The sequence below is a fragment of the Camellia sinensis genome, chromosome 3, assembly GCF_055761805.1.
Source record: "Camellia sinensis isolate YWXY chromosome 3, ASM5576180v1, whole genome shotgun sequence".
Classification (NCBI taxonomy): Eukaryota; Viridiplantae; Streptophyta; class Magnoliopsida; order Ericales; family Theaceae; genus Camellia; species Camellia sinensis.
This window is the reverse complement of record NC_138963.1, coordinates 18655186-18672484: the sequence shown is the minus strand read 5'-3', so window position 1 is coordinate 18672484 and position 17299 is coordinate 18655186. Positions and strand designations below refer to the sequence as shown.

The window sequence follows — 17299 nt, the reverse complement described above, 5'->3', positions numbered from 1 at the left end:
GGCTTTACTTGCTTATATGTGCATTCATTCCATACTAAGTAGTGCAATTCGACTTCTCGACCATCATACATCGGGATGCGTGATTGGTGGCCCGAGGATCGAGGACTACACTCCCTAGAGCTCATGCAATGACGGGGAGAGTGGTCGTGCACACATTTGTTGAAAATACATTGTTTTCTCTCCTTCTTGCCTTTGTTACAGAAAAACCAGAATCCAGGGGCAGAAAGTGGTTGGCCGACTAGGTTTTCTAACAGGCCGACCACCTTTTTTGGTTTCCAGCACAAAGGGTGGTCGGCAGGTGTTTCCCAAGCCAATATCTGGTCGGCAGCCTTTCCAGGGTGGAGTTTCAGCCTCTTGGAGCCTTGTGAAAATTTCTAAAATCAGTTGCAAACAAAGGCAAGACAAGACATCACGATGGAATTTCCCGACGAGATGACTCGAGCACGCATGCATCCATCGTCACCCAAAACAGAGCCGAGGCAGTCACATTCATGTAGTTTACATGCTTACTTAGCTAGTTTGTTAATTAGTTAATGTTGTGTAATAATTATCTGTAGCTGTTATTTATTCAGACTGTATTATTTATTCAGACCTTCCGAGCGAGGGCACAATTGTAATAAGTGTGCGTGTGTGTGATGTATGTCTTCCAACCCCACGTCTTTCTCCCTTTTATTTACCAGCTTATGATGGTTAGATTAGGGCATGTTTCAATTAGCATACTTATGCTTGCATGTTTGCATCATTCATCTGTATTGCATGCACCGGGCTCGGCGCATCATACTAACTGCATTGTATTCCAATTCCAAGTTGAATACGTGTTAGCTGTAGCATCTCATATGCCATTCTTAGGATAGTCGAGCCTATTTCTAGTTGCATTTTGCATGTGTTGCATTAGCCATCTTAACATGAACTAGGATCATGCATTGATTACTAACTAGTTTCTGTTTTGGCTCGGAGTACTCGGTAAGTGTTTATGCTTTAGCATCCTCGCATGCGTGTGAGTGACTGCCATGATAGCATGTTTACCATGAGGCTAACTGCTTATGTGATATACCTACCTGAATGCTTGTGGGTGAATGTTGGGTTATTTGAATTGGAACAATTCATCGATTGTGAGTTTTTAAGCCCACTTGAGAGTGGCAAATCATCATGTTTTCTAAGCCCACTTGAGGGTGGCAAATCCACATTTTAGCCTACTTGCGATTAGCAAACCGTTTTCAAAACAAACATGAGATGTTTTGTTCCAATTCAGGCGACCCAGTCTATACTTGTATGTTGTGCGCATCACATAGTAATTCTAGGCTAATAACCAGAATAAGAATGCATAATGTTTTCAAAACTCGATATCATGGTTAGTAGAGGCCGATCTTTGATCGGGCGAGTGGGGGTGCTCACGAAGTGACCTTCCCCAATCATAACCAAGTTCCCGAGCCGAGACAACTTTGGTGATGACGGACACGTGGCCTTAGGCAACGAGTCAGGGTTTCCTAAATTTCTCCAAAAATAAAATATTTAGGTGGCGACTTTGTATCTGGCAAAGCAGTCCATGTTTGGCACTTCTTTAAAAAAAAATCTGTTTTCAAAAACGATTTGCCGGATTTGGACTCTTTGATGATTCATCGGTCTTGCATTGCACTCTGCGGGATTAGATATAGGACCGTGACATTTGAGTCCTGAACTGTAGTGAGCCCATATGAACAAAACGGGATTTCCCTCCCAGGGCGTTCGGGGACGTCTACACCTGTGTTTCAACTATTGCTATCTGAATAGCTGGTTCTGTCAAGTCTTCAACATCACTTGCCAAGTTATCTGGCTGGTTTGGTTTGGCTTGAAACCTCTGTGGGATGGCCATAATCATATTGCACTCCTTGGAAGGGGGTAAAGAACCAAAATGAATGGCAGCCAACTTTTCTCCAAAGTCACCACCAGAACTGTCTGATTTCACTTCATCTTCTTCAATCCTTTCATTAACATCCTTGTTATCAATGACCATCTCCTGATCTTGATCATCTTTCATTACCATATCTCTTTTGTTATTGTTATCTTCTTCTTCAGACATCAGATCTTTTTCTAACTGCTTCAGCTTTTGCCATAACAAAGCCTTCTCTATCTTCAGTCTCTTCTAGTCCCATTTTCCTTTTCAAAATCTGAACTGGTTGCACTGGATGGGTCTTAGAAGTTGAACCTTTTACTTCTTTTCTTTTAGCAGCAGGAACCAATCCTTCCCTTGTCCAAACTAAGTCTTGTCTTCCAGATGGTTTGTCCCTTGCACCAGTGGACATCATAGCATGAAACCTTCTTTGCTCTATCCTTTTTTGAGTTCTTGTTTCTCCTATTGGTCTCCAACCACTCATAGGAAACTTTGAATGTGACACTCATTGCCATCCCAAATGGGATGGTATTGGAGGTTTCACCATTCTTGGCTGAACTAGTTGCATTTCTGGCCTCACTCTTGGGCCATGATGCTACTGCTGATATCCTCCAGATGGTCTTGCCAATTGTTGATGCCCTTCATATGGCCTCCCAAATTGTTGATGGCCACTATGTGATGCACCAAATTGCTGCTGATGGCCATTATATGGCCTAGTCAGAACCTTTGGGTTTCCATAAGGCTTAGGACCCTTATGTTGATTGAGCATAGTCCTCACATTACTAGCTCCAACTAAGCATGGATGAATAGGTGCTCCCTGGAATAAGAATGGAGCATCATCCTTACCATAATTCTCTGCAGGTCCAAAAATTCCAGGATCTGTTCCATCATAGAACAAACAATCGTTATCAAAAATTTGTAAATCTCCACTTCCCATAGAATTAAACCTCAGACCAACATCTTTTCCTATTTGTTGAATCCCATTAATCACAATGGCCTTAGTTTTTTCTTTCTCTGAACCACATCTGAAACAGATGAAACTCTCACTTGGTTCCTTTTGAACTTTTTTTCCTTTTGCCATTTTCTCTAGCCTTTCTTTGTGAAGTTTTTCCAACTCCACCAACAGAATTCTAGGATTTTTCCCTTTTTTCTTCTGATCAGTAGCCACCATATTGATTTCCACCATACTAGGAAATGGATCACTATCAACTGCCATTACTCCTTTATCTTTTTCGGCATATTTCAGCATCCCTTTCTGAATTAAATCCTGCACACAATTATGAAATGTAACACAATTATTAGTAGAATGTTTGAAAGAATTATGCCATTTGCAATATTCCTTGCCAACTCTGTCCCTTTCTTTAGGAATGTTGTGGCCTGGAGTTAAAGTTAAAAACTTATTTGTTAACAATTCATCAAATAATGCATTTGCTTTAGAAAAATCAAAAGAATATTGTCTATGTGATATAGCCACATTCTTTTTGGCTGGTTGTGGTGCTGGCATGCTTACAGGTTGGTCTGTCTTTCTTAATATCTCACAAACCACAGGTTTTTTACCTATTACTTGGGTAACATCTATGTCAGCTTCCATGTCAAATTCGACTTCTTGATAATAAGTGCCTAATGAAGCTGCATTTCTATGTTGTTCTTCTCTAAGAATGGCCTCATAACTAGTTGCCCTTGAAGACAACTCGAATAAATCCCTAAACATCATGCCTTTAAATTTTTTCCTAAGCTCAAAATCTAAACCATTTTGGGCTAATCTTATTATTTCTATTTCAAGCATGTATGAATGACAGCATTTTTTTTTGCTTTTTTAAACCTGTCGATGTATTGTTCTGCACTTTCTCCTTGTCTTTGTTTAAATTTTGACAAGTCCACCATTGTCACTTCAGGTTCAGTTCTAAAGAACTGAGCATGAAACTGATTTTTCATGTCTTGCCAAGTGTGAACAGAGTTCTCTGGCAAGTTAATAAACCAAGTAAATGCCACTTTCGACAAAGAATGAAGAAAGAGCTTTAACTTTAAATTATCATCATAACCAGGTTCTCCACACTGGAGTATGAATCTACCCACATGTTCTATGGTTGATTGTTTTTCCTCCCCTATGAATAAAGTAAACTCAGGAATTCTGTAATTCCTTGGAATGGGAATTGTTTCCATCCATGGAGGGTAAGGACTCCTAAACATTGGTCTATCTATCCTTCTCAAGCCTGGACCATACATTTATTGTATAATGTTCATTATTTGTTGTCTGTTGACTTGAGGTTCTAAGTATTGCTGTTGCTGCCCTCCTCCTTCAACCTCCGGTTGGAAGTAAGGATTAGGAGGACTAGATCCTCTAGGCCTTGGATGTATCATGTAGGGTTCAAAATATGGTTGAGGCATGGTATAATCCTTTGCATCTTGAGGCTTTACTTGATTAAATGGCCTATTTCTCTGTTCTGTCATAGCCTGATAACCAGACCCTTCAAATGCAAGATTATCATACATTCGTGGCCTTAGTTGCCCCCCCAGGTCTTATTCTCATATTATTTACATTGTAATTAAACACTGGGTTTTTATGATATGTGGAAAGATCTCTCTCAAAAATTGGATTTATGTTCATTCCCTTCTCATATCTTTCTTGGAGTGTGGGAGGTCTATAAAATGATACGGGTTCACTTACTTTTTAATGCTGTTGAGGGTCCATTTGGGGCTTAGGTTGTGCTCTTTTCCCTTGTGGTTCCTCTCCAATATTTCTTAATTGACTGGGCTTGATGTTGGCTTTCTCAGTTCATCAATCATCACTTGGTTCTCATATGCTGACATGGAACCAATTGCTTACTGGGTATGCAGCAAAAGAGCCCTTCTTGAATTGACTGGTAGACAACTGGATTGGCCAGTTCTGGCCATATTTTGGCCATTTCCTTGGCCTATTTCTTGCTTGGCCACTGAATGGCCATCAGTTAAGTTGTCTTGTACTCCTTCAACTCCATCGTTCAACTCTTCCTCATCTTCGACCCTTTTCTCAGGATCTTCAAAGACTTCATGTTGTTTCTTCCTAGCCATTATTCCAAATTAGACAGGTCCTACCGGGGGTGCCAAAATATGTTAGGAAAAAATCTGGTCTGGGCCAAATCGACAGGGGTGATTTGACAGAGAAGCCAAACCCCCAAACAACAAAAAATCAAGCAATTGTGGCCTGAACGTTCTATGCCTTGACAGATTCAAGGACTTCTTTGGAGGCTGTAATGTGAAGAAACAAGAAGAAATAAACTGAAAATCAATTGTTGAACAAACAAACTTGAAATTTAATTAGTAAAATTAAACTTCCAGTTCAATATACATGACAATCGACAGGGAATTCTTAGTTATAGAAACTGAACTACAGATAGACTACTCCTAAGTAAGAACTAACTAAGTTAAGTTACTCCTAATGCTATAAGGGTTGTAAATATGTTTGAAGCGTTTTTAACTTCGAATTCCCAGCTTTTATATTGTTGGTCTTCAAACTCCACAGCTGTTCTACTGCCACGTGTCCCATCATATAGCCAACTACCTCCATTGCAATGCCCATGATCTCTATAACTGCCAGCAACTACTTCTCTGTTGCAGCTTTTCCCTTTCTAGGAAACATGACACGTATCATGTATACCTTGCATGCTAACTTTATGGCTTGACGCCTGGGCCATGTTTGGCCACATTCCCCTTCATTACTGGACGAATCGACAGGAAAACTACAACTGCCACGTCTGTCTCTTTGACTATTGCCTTTTTGTCACTTGTTCTGTATTCTAGGCTTCATATTCATTCGCTCTTTACTTGTAAACTTGTGGAAACTTGTGGTCTTTAAACCTAGCATCCCCTGGATCAATTCCCTACATTTGTTACATACAATCGATGGAGAATACACAATTTTTTTAGTGTCAACAGAACCCCAATTGGAACATCGTCATCAACAACTGCATGTGTCTCCGCCTTTCTCTTTCGCGCAAACAGTAAAATTACTATGGAGAGTGTTAAAATTCCAACAAAGCCCACCACAAGACCTACTGTCAATTTCACTTTTGACACCCCCGAGTGTTTTTTAGTCAGTGTTACAGGGCAAAATGGTAATTTAAATTGCAACAATCCACCACAGAGCTGTGGATTTCCATCAAGAGAAACTGCTGTCGCATTGTTAAATATCCTGCCTGTTGGAACATTTCCTTGTAGTTGGTTCTCGGACAGGTCTAAAAGTTGAAGAAACTGAAGCCTTTCCAAGGAGGCTAGGATTTCACCAGTGAGATTGTTTTTCGCAAGGTCAATATACTCGATCCCATTCAATTCGGAGAGAGATTTTGGAATTGGTCCTTGAAAAGAGTTTCGAGACAAGTTCAGATACAAAAGGCTCGAGCAATCCCCAATTGAGACCAGAATGTCTCCTGTTAACGGGTTATTGGAGACATCAATTGCTTGAATCATCTTTAGATTACCTATTTCTTCAGGAAGTGAGCCATTTAACCTATTCCAAGATAGATTCAGAAGCTTTCCAAAGCTTGGTATGCTAAAAATCTCTCTGGGTATTGTACCCGAAAGCATGTTAACTGACAGGTCTAAGATCTGAAGATGCTGATAGTTTTCTAGGCTTGGAGGTATAGTACCGGTTAAAAGGTTGCTTTTCAAGCCCATTTCATACAACTCAGTTAAGTTCCCGAATGACTCTGGTATTTTCCCGGAAAATTGGTTTCTATGAAAGTAAAGGTTTTGTAAGTTGGGCAAGGTTCCTATTGAAGGTGGAATGATTCCAGTGAAGGAATTGTACTCAACAGACAACATGGTCAGGCCAACCAAATTACTGATTTCTCCGGGTAAATTTCCTTCTAGATGATTCTCTCCCATAACCAACAAAGAAAGTTGTCGTGAGAGGTTTCCTATTGACAGAGGAAGCCTACCAGTGAGGCGATTTGTCGCCATGGAAAAGACTTGAAGTTGGGTTGAATTTGCCAAGGAAGTGATGAAATCCATACCACGCTCCCCACCGCTTACAAGCTCATTGATTTCGAGATTCAGAACTTGGATACTTGGTAGATTTCCCATTGAAGGAATGTGTCCAGTGAAGTTGTTATTAGAAAAATCAACGCGGACAAGTCGCGAAGCATTGGCTATAGAACCTAGTATAGACCCGGAAAATTGGTTCCCACCCAAGTAAAGGGTAGTTAAGTTGGTTAGTTTTAAGAGCATATCTGAGGGAAGATTACCCGAAAGATTGTTTCCCGCCAGGCCTAATACGATCAGCGAAGAACTATTGAGCAATGAACTTGGAATTTCGCCTACAAAATTGTTCAAACCAATCTGCAGATTGAGTAGATTGGGGAGTTCTCCCAATCTGTCTGGTATTGGTCCTCGTAAGCTGTTTGTCAACAGAATGAGGTTTGTAAGAGAAGACAGGTTTCCGAATGATGATGGAATTTCACCGGTGAGCAAATTGTGTTGGACAATCTTCACTGTATTTAAAAGATTTAATTCTATTGTGTACACAACAACAAATAGAATTTAAAGAAATAAAGAAAAGGAGAGAATTTGTTTGATTACAAAAATCAAACTCGAAATAAAAATAAATAAATAAAAACAGATTTTATTTTGTTACAAAAACAAAAATAAAATCTGATTAAAATAAATAAAAACAACACTGAAAATAAATTAAATAACTTACTTGATTTAATTTCTTCGAATTATTTTCTGATCAAGTCCAGTGTTTAACACTGTGTCCTTAAGACAGATTCGTCCTCTCCACGGTGCTTTCAGAATTCGGACGTCTATCTCCCAGGATGAAATGATCTACCACAAACAATAGCAGCACTACTAATTGTTTGCCTTACGAACACACTAAGTGTTTACACTCTTTCTTTCGAAAATAAAATGCAACAAGATGAAGAATAGAATTAACAGAGGTGAAATACGAAATTTCTGAAAAATGAAAAACATTAAATGAGGGTGGTCCTATTTATAGATGTGAAGGTGGCTCTTGGATTTGAATTGAACAGGTATGTGGCTCTTGGTTTTGAATTGAACAGGTATGATACCTGTTGGGTTTTGAATTCAAACAGATTCAACAATTCAAACAGATAGCAATTACGGGAAGGGCCCTGTTTGGGTGTGCATTAATTCCAAAACAGTTTATTTCTGTTTGAAACCGGGAAGAGCCCTGTTTGGATGAACAAAAAATCCAAACTAATTTAATTTGAATTCTGGATTTTATTTTAATATAAAATAAAATTAAATTCAAATATTTTTTGGCCCAAAAAGATTAGAAGCACACCACACACCCGCGCCCAAGCCCAGCCCAGTCGTGTGCCCAAGCCCAGCCCAGCCCGACTGGACAGACGGCGGCGCGTGGTGATTTTTGGGTCCAATGGGTCTAGCCCATTTTGTCCATAACCTCTCCCTCTAAAACACTTGGGTACCCCTTGGGGCATACCCCAAGTATCTCACCCTAAGCCTTATAAACCCTTTCAAAACTTCCCACCAAATCAATGTGGGACAAGCCAATTTACAACCTTAAGGAATTTCCACCAAAACTCCATTTCCATGGAGCACACTTTGGCTTCAATTTCCCATTCACTCGGTAATGGTTTTGAGCAACCAAATATACCACGTGAATTACAACGCGACATAGAACGCGTTACCACTTTGACCCGAGTAAATCGACACTCGGGGCCCACCTAAAAAATAGACCGAACTTAGGAAAAAATTCTGATTTTATCCAGAATTTTATAACCATTTCCAACAAATTGTCCATCAGGGTTATGACTTGAAGCGCGGAAAGTGAGCCTAGTTATGGTGGGATGGTTCCTTAAAGTTTGTTCCTCGACAGGTCAATGTAAACGAGTCTAAGACAGAAACTTAGCGATGTTGGAATCGTTCCCTGCAATTGATTAGAACCCAAGATGAGAAATTTTAAACGAAAAAGATTTCCAAGATTGCGCGGAAGGGTTGCGAAAAAGCTGTTGTTTTGAAGGTTGAGATGTGTAAGTAAGGAGCGATTGGAAATGTGAGGAGCAATGGGGCCGACGAGGCCATGGTTTTCGAGAATCAAAGTGGTGACTCTCTGCTTGGTGGTGTTGCAGGTGACACCTTTCCAGTTGCAGAAATTGGTACTGAAATTCCAGGATTGAAGTATTCCTAATGGGTCATGAGTAATGTAGGATTTGAAAGCAAGAAGAGAAAGTTGATCAGTGTGGTTGTTGTTGAGATTGGTTGTGATTTGTGAGTGAGATAACAATGGAAAGAAAATGAGAGTGAGAAGAATCAGATTGAGATTTTGTGAATCCATTATTGGGTAAGGCTAAGAAGTGAATTTTCTGGTGAAGAAGATGGTAACAGCAGTTTTAAATAAGTCTACCAACACAGAACCAACCACAAATGTGAAACTGTCAGTCCTACTTTCCATGAATCTTCAAATGATCATATCTTACTTGCAGCCTAATTTACTAGTCATTTGTCTTCATTTTGTGAATCCAACCTTCCAGTGCGTCACTCACATAATGATGATCTCACAACCTCTGTTTTTTTTTTTTTTTTTTTTTTTTCCGGGGGGGATCATGTCTCCTCCTATTTGAAAATACTATTATGCCTAGTTTAAAATAAATGATACATCCCGAAATATTGATTAGAATGAAAATCTCATATGTATTGGGTTGTTCTCGATACGTGCCCATTCATAGCCGATTTAGTTCCAACACACATTCACATGAGGAAACAAAATCCACTAGTAATAAAATTTACAACTGATTCACGAGTCAATGCACAGTCAATAAGGTCAGTTCAACTACTAATTTTTTTTATTTATTTATTTTCTGATTGGTAATTTTAAAAAATTAGTCATGAAAACCATACATTTCTAAAAAAATAGGACTAAATTAAAAAATATGCAAGTTGGACTAAAAAAATTGGCAAGCAGGCCAATTTCCTAATCATTTATTTTAAAAATTAGTCATGAAGACCTTACAGTCTTTAGTTTATCTGGTTTCATTTACTTTTTGCAGCAATTCCACTCTTCTAATTCCAAATTGACTTGTGCACTACACAACCACCTATTACTACAATTTCATTACCAATTTGAAATTAACAAAGTTTGACTATCTAATTTTTATATTTGGGACACACAGAATTGTTGTTTGATATTGTTGAAGGTCGAAACTTGCTGCCTACACATTAGGTTAAAGTATAATTCTTGGTAACAAAGTTTGACGATCTAATTTTTTTATTTGGGACACATAATTGTTGAAGGTTGAAACTTGCTGCCTGCACATAAGTTAAAGCATAATTCTTGGTAGCCCAAAACGGCTGGCCCGAAGAGAAGCTCAAATCTAGGTGTATCTCTTACCTCATCACCCAAGCCACATCATCAAGAGCCTAATCATGAAGAAGTTTTTAAATTATAAATTGATAGTTGCACATATCAAGAGCCTATAAAATTTATAGTTGCACATATCTTGATCTTGTTCAATTGATATTGAAAACGAAATTTATAATTGGTTAAACAATTCTAGAGAAATTCTATTTCCACACACTAGTTCCTCTCTTTCCACATCTTTTCTCAACACACATACTAAATAAATTTAAATTATCAACTTTCACTCAATACACATCATATTATACCAAAAATACCCTTATAATCTTCATCCTCCAAACCCTAACCATAACAAGCCACCACCACTGTTGCTGCTGCTGCCGGTGGCACCTCTTTCCCTCCCTTTCACTTCCAGTCGTTACCCCTACGCCTCCCTCCACCTGCCGGCGCCACTTCCACAACCTCCATATGTTTAACAATTTCATTTTTGTAGTAATTCAATATGTTTAACAATGTGATAGATCGTGTTGAAACTAGAAATTTATACATGCTATTAAGCATTTTTAAAGACTAATTTACCATCTGGGTTGGTTGGTTGGGATGGAAGGTATTCAATTTGTGGCTATGTGACACACTGTGTTATCGTGTATCATAGAGGATCAAAGATTCTTGAAAATCATTTAATCTGCCTATCAATGATACCTGTAAAATTGTGCATGCAGGGAGTACAAGTTTATAGAAAAGGATTTGATTGCTTGGATGAGGAAATCAAGAGTTTGTCTAGTTGTAAGTAAGAGTTGGACAGTGATGATATGAGTTCATGTTTTTGATAGCAGAAGTATTTACACAACTTGACTGAGCGTGCTTTTCGGAAGAACCAGCCCTACATTATATTGAATCTGATGCATGAGAAGTCGTCATTGTTGATGATCGAAGAGCTCACTGGTACATCAAAACTTGAAGGTGGAGGGAGATCGCAGTGGTGCGCCGATCTTTTTCTCAGGCAAAGGGGGTTGTAGTGGTAAGGAAGAAGCAACCAGAAGAGTGAAGGAGAGGAGAGGCGGCGACCATGGTTGGTGATGGTGGAAATTGATGGTTTGAGAGAGTTAGAGTTAGAGTTTTGAGAAAGGGATATTTTGGTAATTTAATTTTAAGACAAAAATGTAATAAAAAAAAATCATTAAGTGTGTGAAAAGAGAGGAAGTAATGTGTGGAAATAGAATTACCCACAATTCTAATAAACAATGAAAAGGGAAAATTACATTTTACCCCGTCAACCATTCCTATTTTTCACTTTATCCCTTCAAACTAAAAATTGATACAATGTATCCCTTCATCTTCTGAAAATTTTTAATCTAACCCTTATGTCTCCATTTTGTTAACAAAGCAGATGGAAAAGATGCATGCAATGTGTATATGTTATACTTATGATGAAAATCCATTTTAAAAATCTGTCATAAAAATGATTATATGACATGAGCACATTTCATGTACCTTTTTTGTCTGTTATGTTAACATAATGGAGATATAAGAATTAGATTAAAAACTTTCAGAAGATGAATGGATACATTCTATACTTTGCTTGTTTTTAGTTTTTCAAAAACACTTTTTAGAAAATTTTACTTTCTTGTTTTTCGTGTTTTTTTTTGTTTTTACTAAATTTTTTAAATATTTTAAGCAATTCTTTTTTTTTTTAAATTTTTTTTAGACATGCCTAACATAAATACACATAAAAAGTATAATTTTTGTGAAAAAATCTTTTAAAAATTCACTAAATACCAAAAATATATATAAAAAAAAAAACAAGAATTCAATATATTTTTCTTATTTTTATGTATTTATTAATTTTTTAAAATATTTTTTCATAATTTTTTAAATTTTTTAGATACATCTAAGTAAGGTGTATTTAAAAAAGTAAAAAAAAAAATGCTTAAAATTTTAAAAATATTCATTAAAAACAAAAAAAATATGAAAAATAAAAAACTCAATTTAAAAAAAATTTAATCTAAAAAAACTCAAACCAAACACACACATTAATTTTTAATTTGAGGGAATAAAGTGAACAATAGTAATAATTGAGAGGGTAAAGTGCAATTTGCTCTAATGAAAATGTTAATAATAGCTAAGAGGAAAAAACCAAAAAGAACAGAGAAACAGACTAGTATGCTGCATCATGGAGATAGAAATGGAATAGCTTGCACATATAATTGTGCATCAACACAAAACAGACAACATGTTTAAGTGTTTCTCTCATGCAATTCACATCCGATTCTTACAATACCAAACATGCTGATGTGGTGTATTTTTTGAGACACATTTGTGTCTTATTCTGTGAAATTTTTTTTTGTGCATGTAACATATATGTGGTTCTAATATTATATCGGCATCCATCATCTATGGTGGTGTTACTGTTTCCCACCGATTGCATCCTCTAACCCTAACATGTACGACACCGTCCACCCCATCTATGGTACTATTGACGGTCTCACAGCATTGTCTTCGCGGAGCCTGCTCATTGAAAAGTTACCAAAAATATATTAGTCACTACTCACTACAACAAAAAGCAGATTTGGCGACTAAAACTGTATTTTTCGTCGCTGAAAGTAGTAGAATTGGCGACTAAAACGGAATTAGTCGCCAAAATTGGTCACTTTTGCCGACTAAAAGACTTTAGTCACTTTTGCCGACTAAAAGACTTTGGTCGCCAAATATAAGGGTTTTAGCGACTAAAAGTCAGTTTAGTCACCGAATATAGGGGTTTTAGCGACTAAAAAAATTTTAGTAGCCAAAGGTTAAGGTTTTTGGCGACTAAAAATATTTAGTAGCCAAAAGTATAGCTTTTCGCGACTAAAAAATAGCTTGGTCGCCGATTCTATGTGTTGTGCCGACTAAAAACAGTTTGGTCGCTGAAAGTCAAGCTTTTTGGCTACTAAAATAAAATTAGTAGCTAAAAACTGTCAATTGGCGACTAAATTTCATTTTAGTAGCCAAAAGGGGACGTTTTTGGCGACTTAAAACAGGTTTAGTCGCCAAAAGGGGTAGTTTTTAGGTGGAACATATTTCTTTAGCGACGGAAAATTAATTAGTAGCCCAAAATTATAGAATTGGCGACTAAATAATGGATTTAGTCGCCAAAAGTGATCTAAATTTTTTTTTACTAAATAAATTATTTTTTACATAAATTATATTGAATATATATAATTATATTTATATATATAGTTTTGTATTAATACCGATCAAAGTAATATATAAATAATATATGTTGTAATTACGTTCATGTGATGGTTTAGTGGCAGGGGGGGGGAGTTGTAAGGCTTTGGAACTTGGAGGTCTCAGGTTCGAACAGAAGGTAATTTTTTTTTTTTTTTCATTTCAAATATGCTTTTGGCGACTAAACTCTGTGGTCGCCAAAAGATTGACTATTGGCGACGAAAAAAATAATCGGCAAATGTATAAATAAAAAAAAAATTTCACTCTTCGCTAAATGTATAATTTCCAAAAATGGAATTGACTATTGGCGACAAATTTTTTGGTCGCTGAAGACATGTATATTGCCGACTAAAACTTTTTTAGTCACCAAAGGTATTGGCGACCGTGTATTCGCGACAAAACCGGCGACGAAAATATTTAGTCGGGGAAAGTGAAAATTCGATTTTTGACGACTAAAAAAGGACTTTTGGCGACTAAAAATTTAGTCGCCAAAGGTATGTTTTCTTATAGTGACTATATGTGTGTTTCCAAGATAAGGTATGTTCAACTAAAAGTAAATTTAAACTAAGATTGAATATACGCTATTTTTCTTAGTATTTTCTGCCTAGTTCTTAATATCTAATATTATTGTAGATTTAAAATTAATTTATCAAGATTGTTTTTAAATAGTTGTAACGACAATGCTAGGTAACTCAAATTTTTGTGACTCAAATGGCTCAAATCTGTCAAAACGACGTCGTTTTGACAGATTTTGAGTGTAAAACGACGTCGTTTTGACAGATTTGAGCCATTTGAGCCGCAAAAATTTGAGCTACCAAATATTTTCCTAATTGTAATACCCTCATGAATAAAATTGAAATGGGTGGGTATCGACAACTTTCTCACCTTCTTCCACATGTCAGGTTGGAATGTCGCGGCCAAGACAGTGACAAACTCAACAGACAACACCGGAACATAATCCTCCTGCCCACATTCCTTCCTGGACTCACCCAAAAATCTCTTGTATGTGGTCCGAGTCTGACCCATCTTGACCTCCTCAACCTGATCCAAGAAATAAATAACTGGTCTCTCACACGGGTCAGAACTCATGACCCGGGTATTGAATGTGAATGGCTCTTGACTCCAACTCCTCCATGACACAAACGTTTGAAACGGTGTTTCCAACTCCTTTGCTAACACCAATGTCGGGTATAGCTGCACAGTGTAACCCCAAGACACTGAAATTGACCAATTTCGTGACAAGTCGTAACAGAAGCTTTGTTGGAGGATCCGACCCGGATCCAGATTGTATGCTTGGATCAGTTTCTTGAGGGAGTCAATTTGGGTCAGGCCTGGAAACAGTGCCTGCACATAGTCTAGGTGGTGCAGTGACACTAGCGGCGCCACTGGGTGCGCTGCTAGTAATCCATACGGGTCTCCTCGTACATCAACCTATAAAACACCAAAAATGTAAATTCAAAATATAATTTTAGTTTCGCATGACTCAATTCAGAAACAAAAATGCTAAAAATTTTAAATGAATTATTAAATATTCTAGTAAATATACTCATATAGGTGTGAGATCCAAATGGGTCTTATTGCTCATTCAGAAATTACTAAATAAGGAGCTATGTATATATATTGAAATGAAAACACAATTCAGCTATTTTATGATCAGAGAGGAAGAGAAATTATTTTGCTCACCAAAGATTTGGGGTATGCTTGATTAGAAAAAAAATGACAATGAAAAATAAAAATGATAGTGAGTGAAGTGAGAAAAGAAATGAAAATTTAGTTTATTCATGCATTTGATTTTGATGAAAATAAAAAAAATTGAAAATTTTAACAATGTTGATTAAAAAACATTTTTTTTTCTTGATTGGCTTGAGAAACATGAAAATTACAAGGAAATCTTTATTTTACTTAATTATTCTTACTCATTTTAAACAAGTGAATAGATTTCTGAGCATATCTGAAATATGTGATAATGGTTCCCTATTACTTTGTTGCAAAATTCCCCACTTATGTTTTGAGAAACAACAATACAATAAGTATCTACAGAAAAATGTACCAAAAAAAATATCTAATAACTAGTTGAAATTCATTTTAAATGTGAATTGACTACACGTCAATATTCAATATGCTGGATAACTTTCTCAACATATTTTTTGATATTTTATTTTTTCATGTGAGAAATCAAAATCTAAATTCAGAAGATTAAAAAGACATAAGAAAATTTTCATTTTTCAATACTTTCTAAAATTCTTACTTAAAAAATACCAATTTTGTTTCATATCCAAAAAAAAAAAAATTCAAAATTCAGATATGAGACAAGATTCATTCTATCTATGGCCTACAACAAATTACTCTACACTTCACTTTCATAAGGACGGTTATGTATTACTATTTTCTTCACTCCTTTACATTAGTAAAAAAATGTTACAGATATTATTTATCTTTTTTTTGGGGGGGTATTAAAAACCAATAATACGTACCATTTCTCCAGAATTATGGGTAATTTTTCATGATTTTTACAATTATTTTAAAAAAAAAAACATTAATTACTATCTTACTAATCAAAGTACTATTGACACAGGGAAACAAACCTGATGAAAGCCAAGTTCCTTAGTAACGACCACACCAATCTCACTCATACAACCTCCAATCTTTTGATCAGACCCATACAACGCCGCATACCGATCAACACACCCATCCAAAATCCTCACAAGCTCGGCCACCAACGGATAACTCACCGCGAACCCACCACCGCCATACGCCATAGAATACGAATGAATCAAATCTTGCTCAACACTCTCCGAATTCCCACCAACATAATACATCTCATTATGATCGTATTTCCCTAAAACAGCCACCAAATTCTCCACGAAAAACACCGTGTCATCGTCCCCCATCACGAACCACCTCACATTCTCTAATCCCATTTCGAAACACTCTTTCACAACCCGAGCTATGCGAACCGCAGAGCGAGACCCATAGGGACTCGTGTACTTGAACCTGGACGTGTCCTCGGAAACAATATACAGCGGTGATGTGTTTTCGAGCCAATTCGGGTTTGGTTTTTTGTCGAGGAATACGAAGCCGCGAGTGGTGTTGGGTTTCCACCATAGTTCAGTGTAATGGCGGCGATTATTCCATGTTTTTGCAGAGCCACTTAGACAGAACATTATGTGTGAAATGTTGGTCTTGGTCTGTTCTTGATCGCCGAGTTTGCGGAGTTTTTTGGCGTGATCGGATTGAATGAATGTGTCGAGTTTGCGGAGTTTTTTGGCGTGATCGGAGTGAATGAATGTGTCGACTTTGCCAAGTTTTGGGGTGTGATCGGAGTGAATGAATGTTGGGTCGGAGTGACTGAGCCATCTGGGACGGGTCAAGAGAGTCGAGTAAGAGAAGAGAGAGATTGAAGCGACTATGAAAATCGCGAGAAAGCCTTTCATGAACGATGACACAGTATCGGAGAGCTTTGTGGGTAAGAATATGGACTTCCAGGGTTTGAGAGCCTCGTTAATGGTCTGTTGTGTGTGAGAGTGAGTCATTTTTTTTTTCTCCCTTTTTTTTTTTGGATAAACACAGAATAGATAGAGGCCCGGAATATCTGGAAATCACAAAAAGAGGTGAGTCAATCGAAATCAAAATTTTGAAAGTAGTTTTTTGAAGTTTGAAGATGATCTGATCTGTGAACTTTGATGCCCCTCCCAAAATTCTCTCTTAGTTTAGATTCTGCCCCTTTTGTATGCTACACTCGCTGCAAAACAGACCCTTTTTACGTGCGTTGATCTATCCCTTTAAAACAGAATAATATAGAAGAATTGGGTATTGTTTGGGCCAATGGGATTCATGAGTTCCATTTGGGTGATTTTAACTGTTTATTTTGATCAAATATTTTACGTTTTTTATTATAAAAA

At 37.1% G+C, this 17299-nt stretch overlaps 1 protein-coding gene across 1 annotated transcript; it reads right to left on the bottom strand.

Moving 5' to 3' along the window:
- Positions 1 to 12366: 12366 nt before the first annotated feature.
- Positions 12367 to 17059, bottom strand: LOC114316814 (uncharacterized). Its single transcript, XM_082919209.1, has 3 exons — positions 15983 to 17059; positions 14283 to 14828; positions 12367 to 12695 (listed from the first exon to the last, which is right to left on the bottom strand). The coding sequence occupies exons 1-3, from the start codon at positions 16928 to 16930 to the stop codon at positions 12582 to 12584; spliced, it is 1608 nt and encodes a 535-aa protein (XP_082775335.1). The 5' UTR covers positions 16931 to 17059; the 3' UTR covers positions 12367 to 12581.
- Positions 17060 to 17299: the final 240 nt, after the last annotated feature.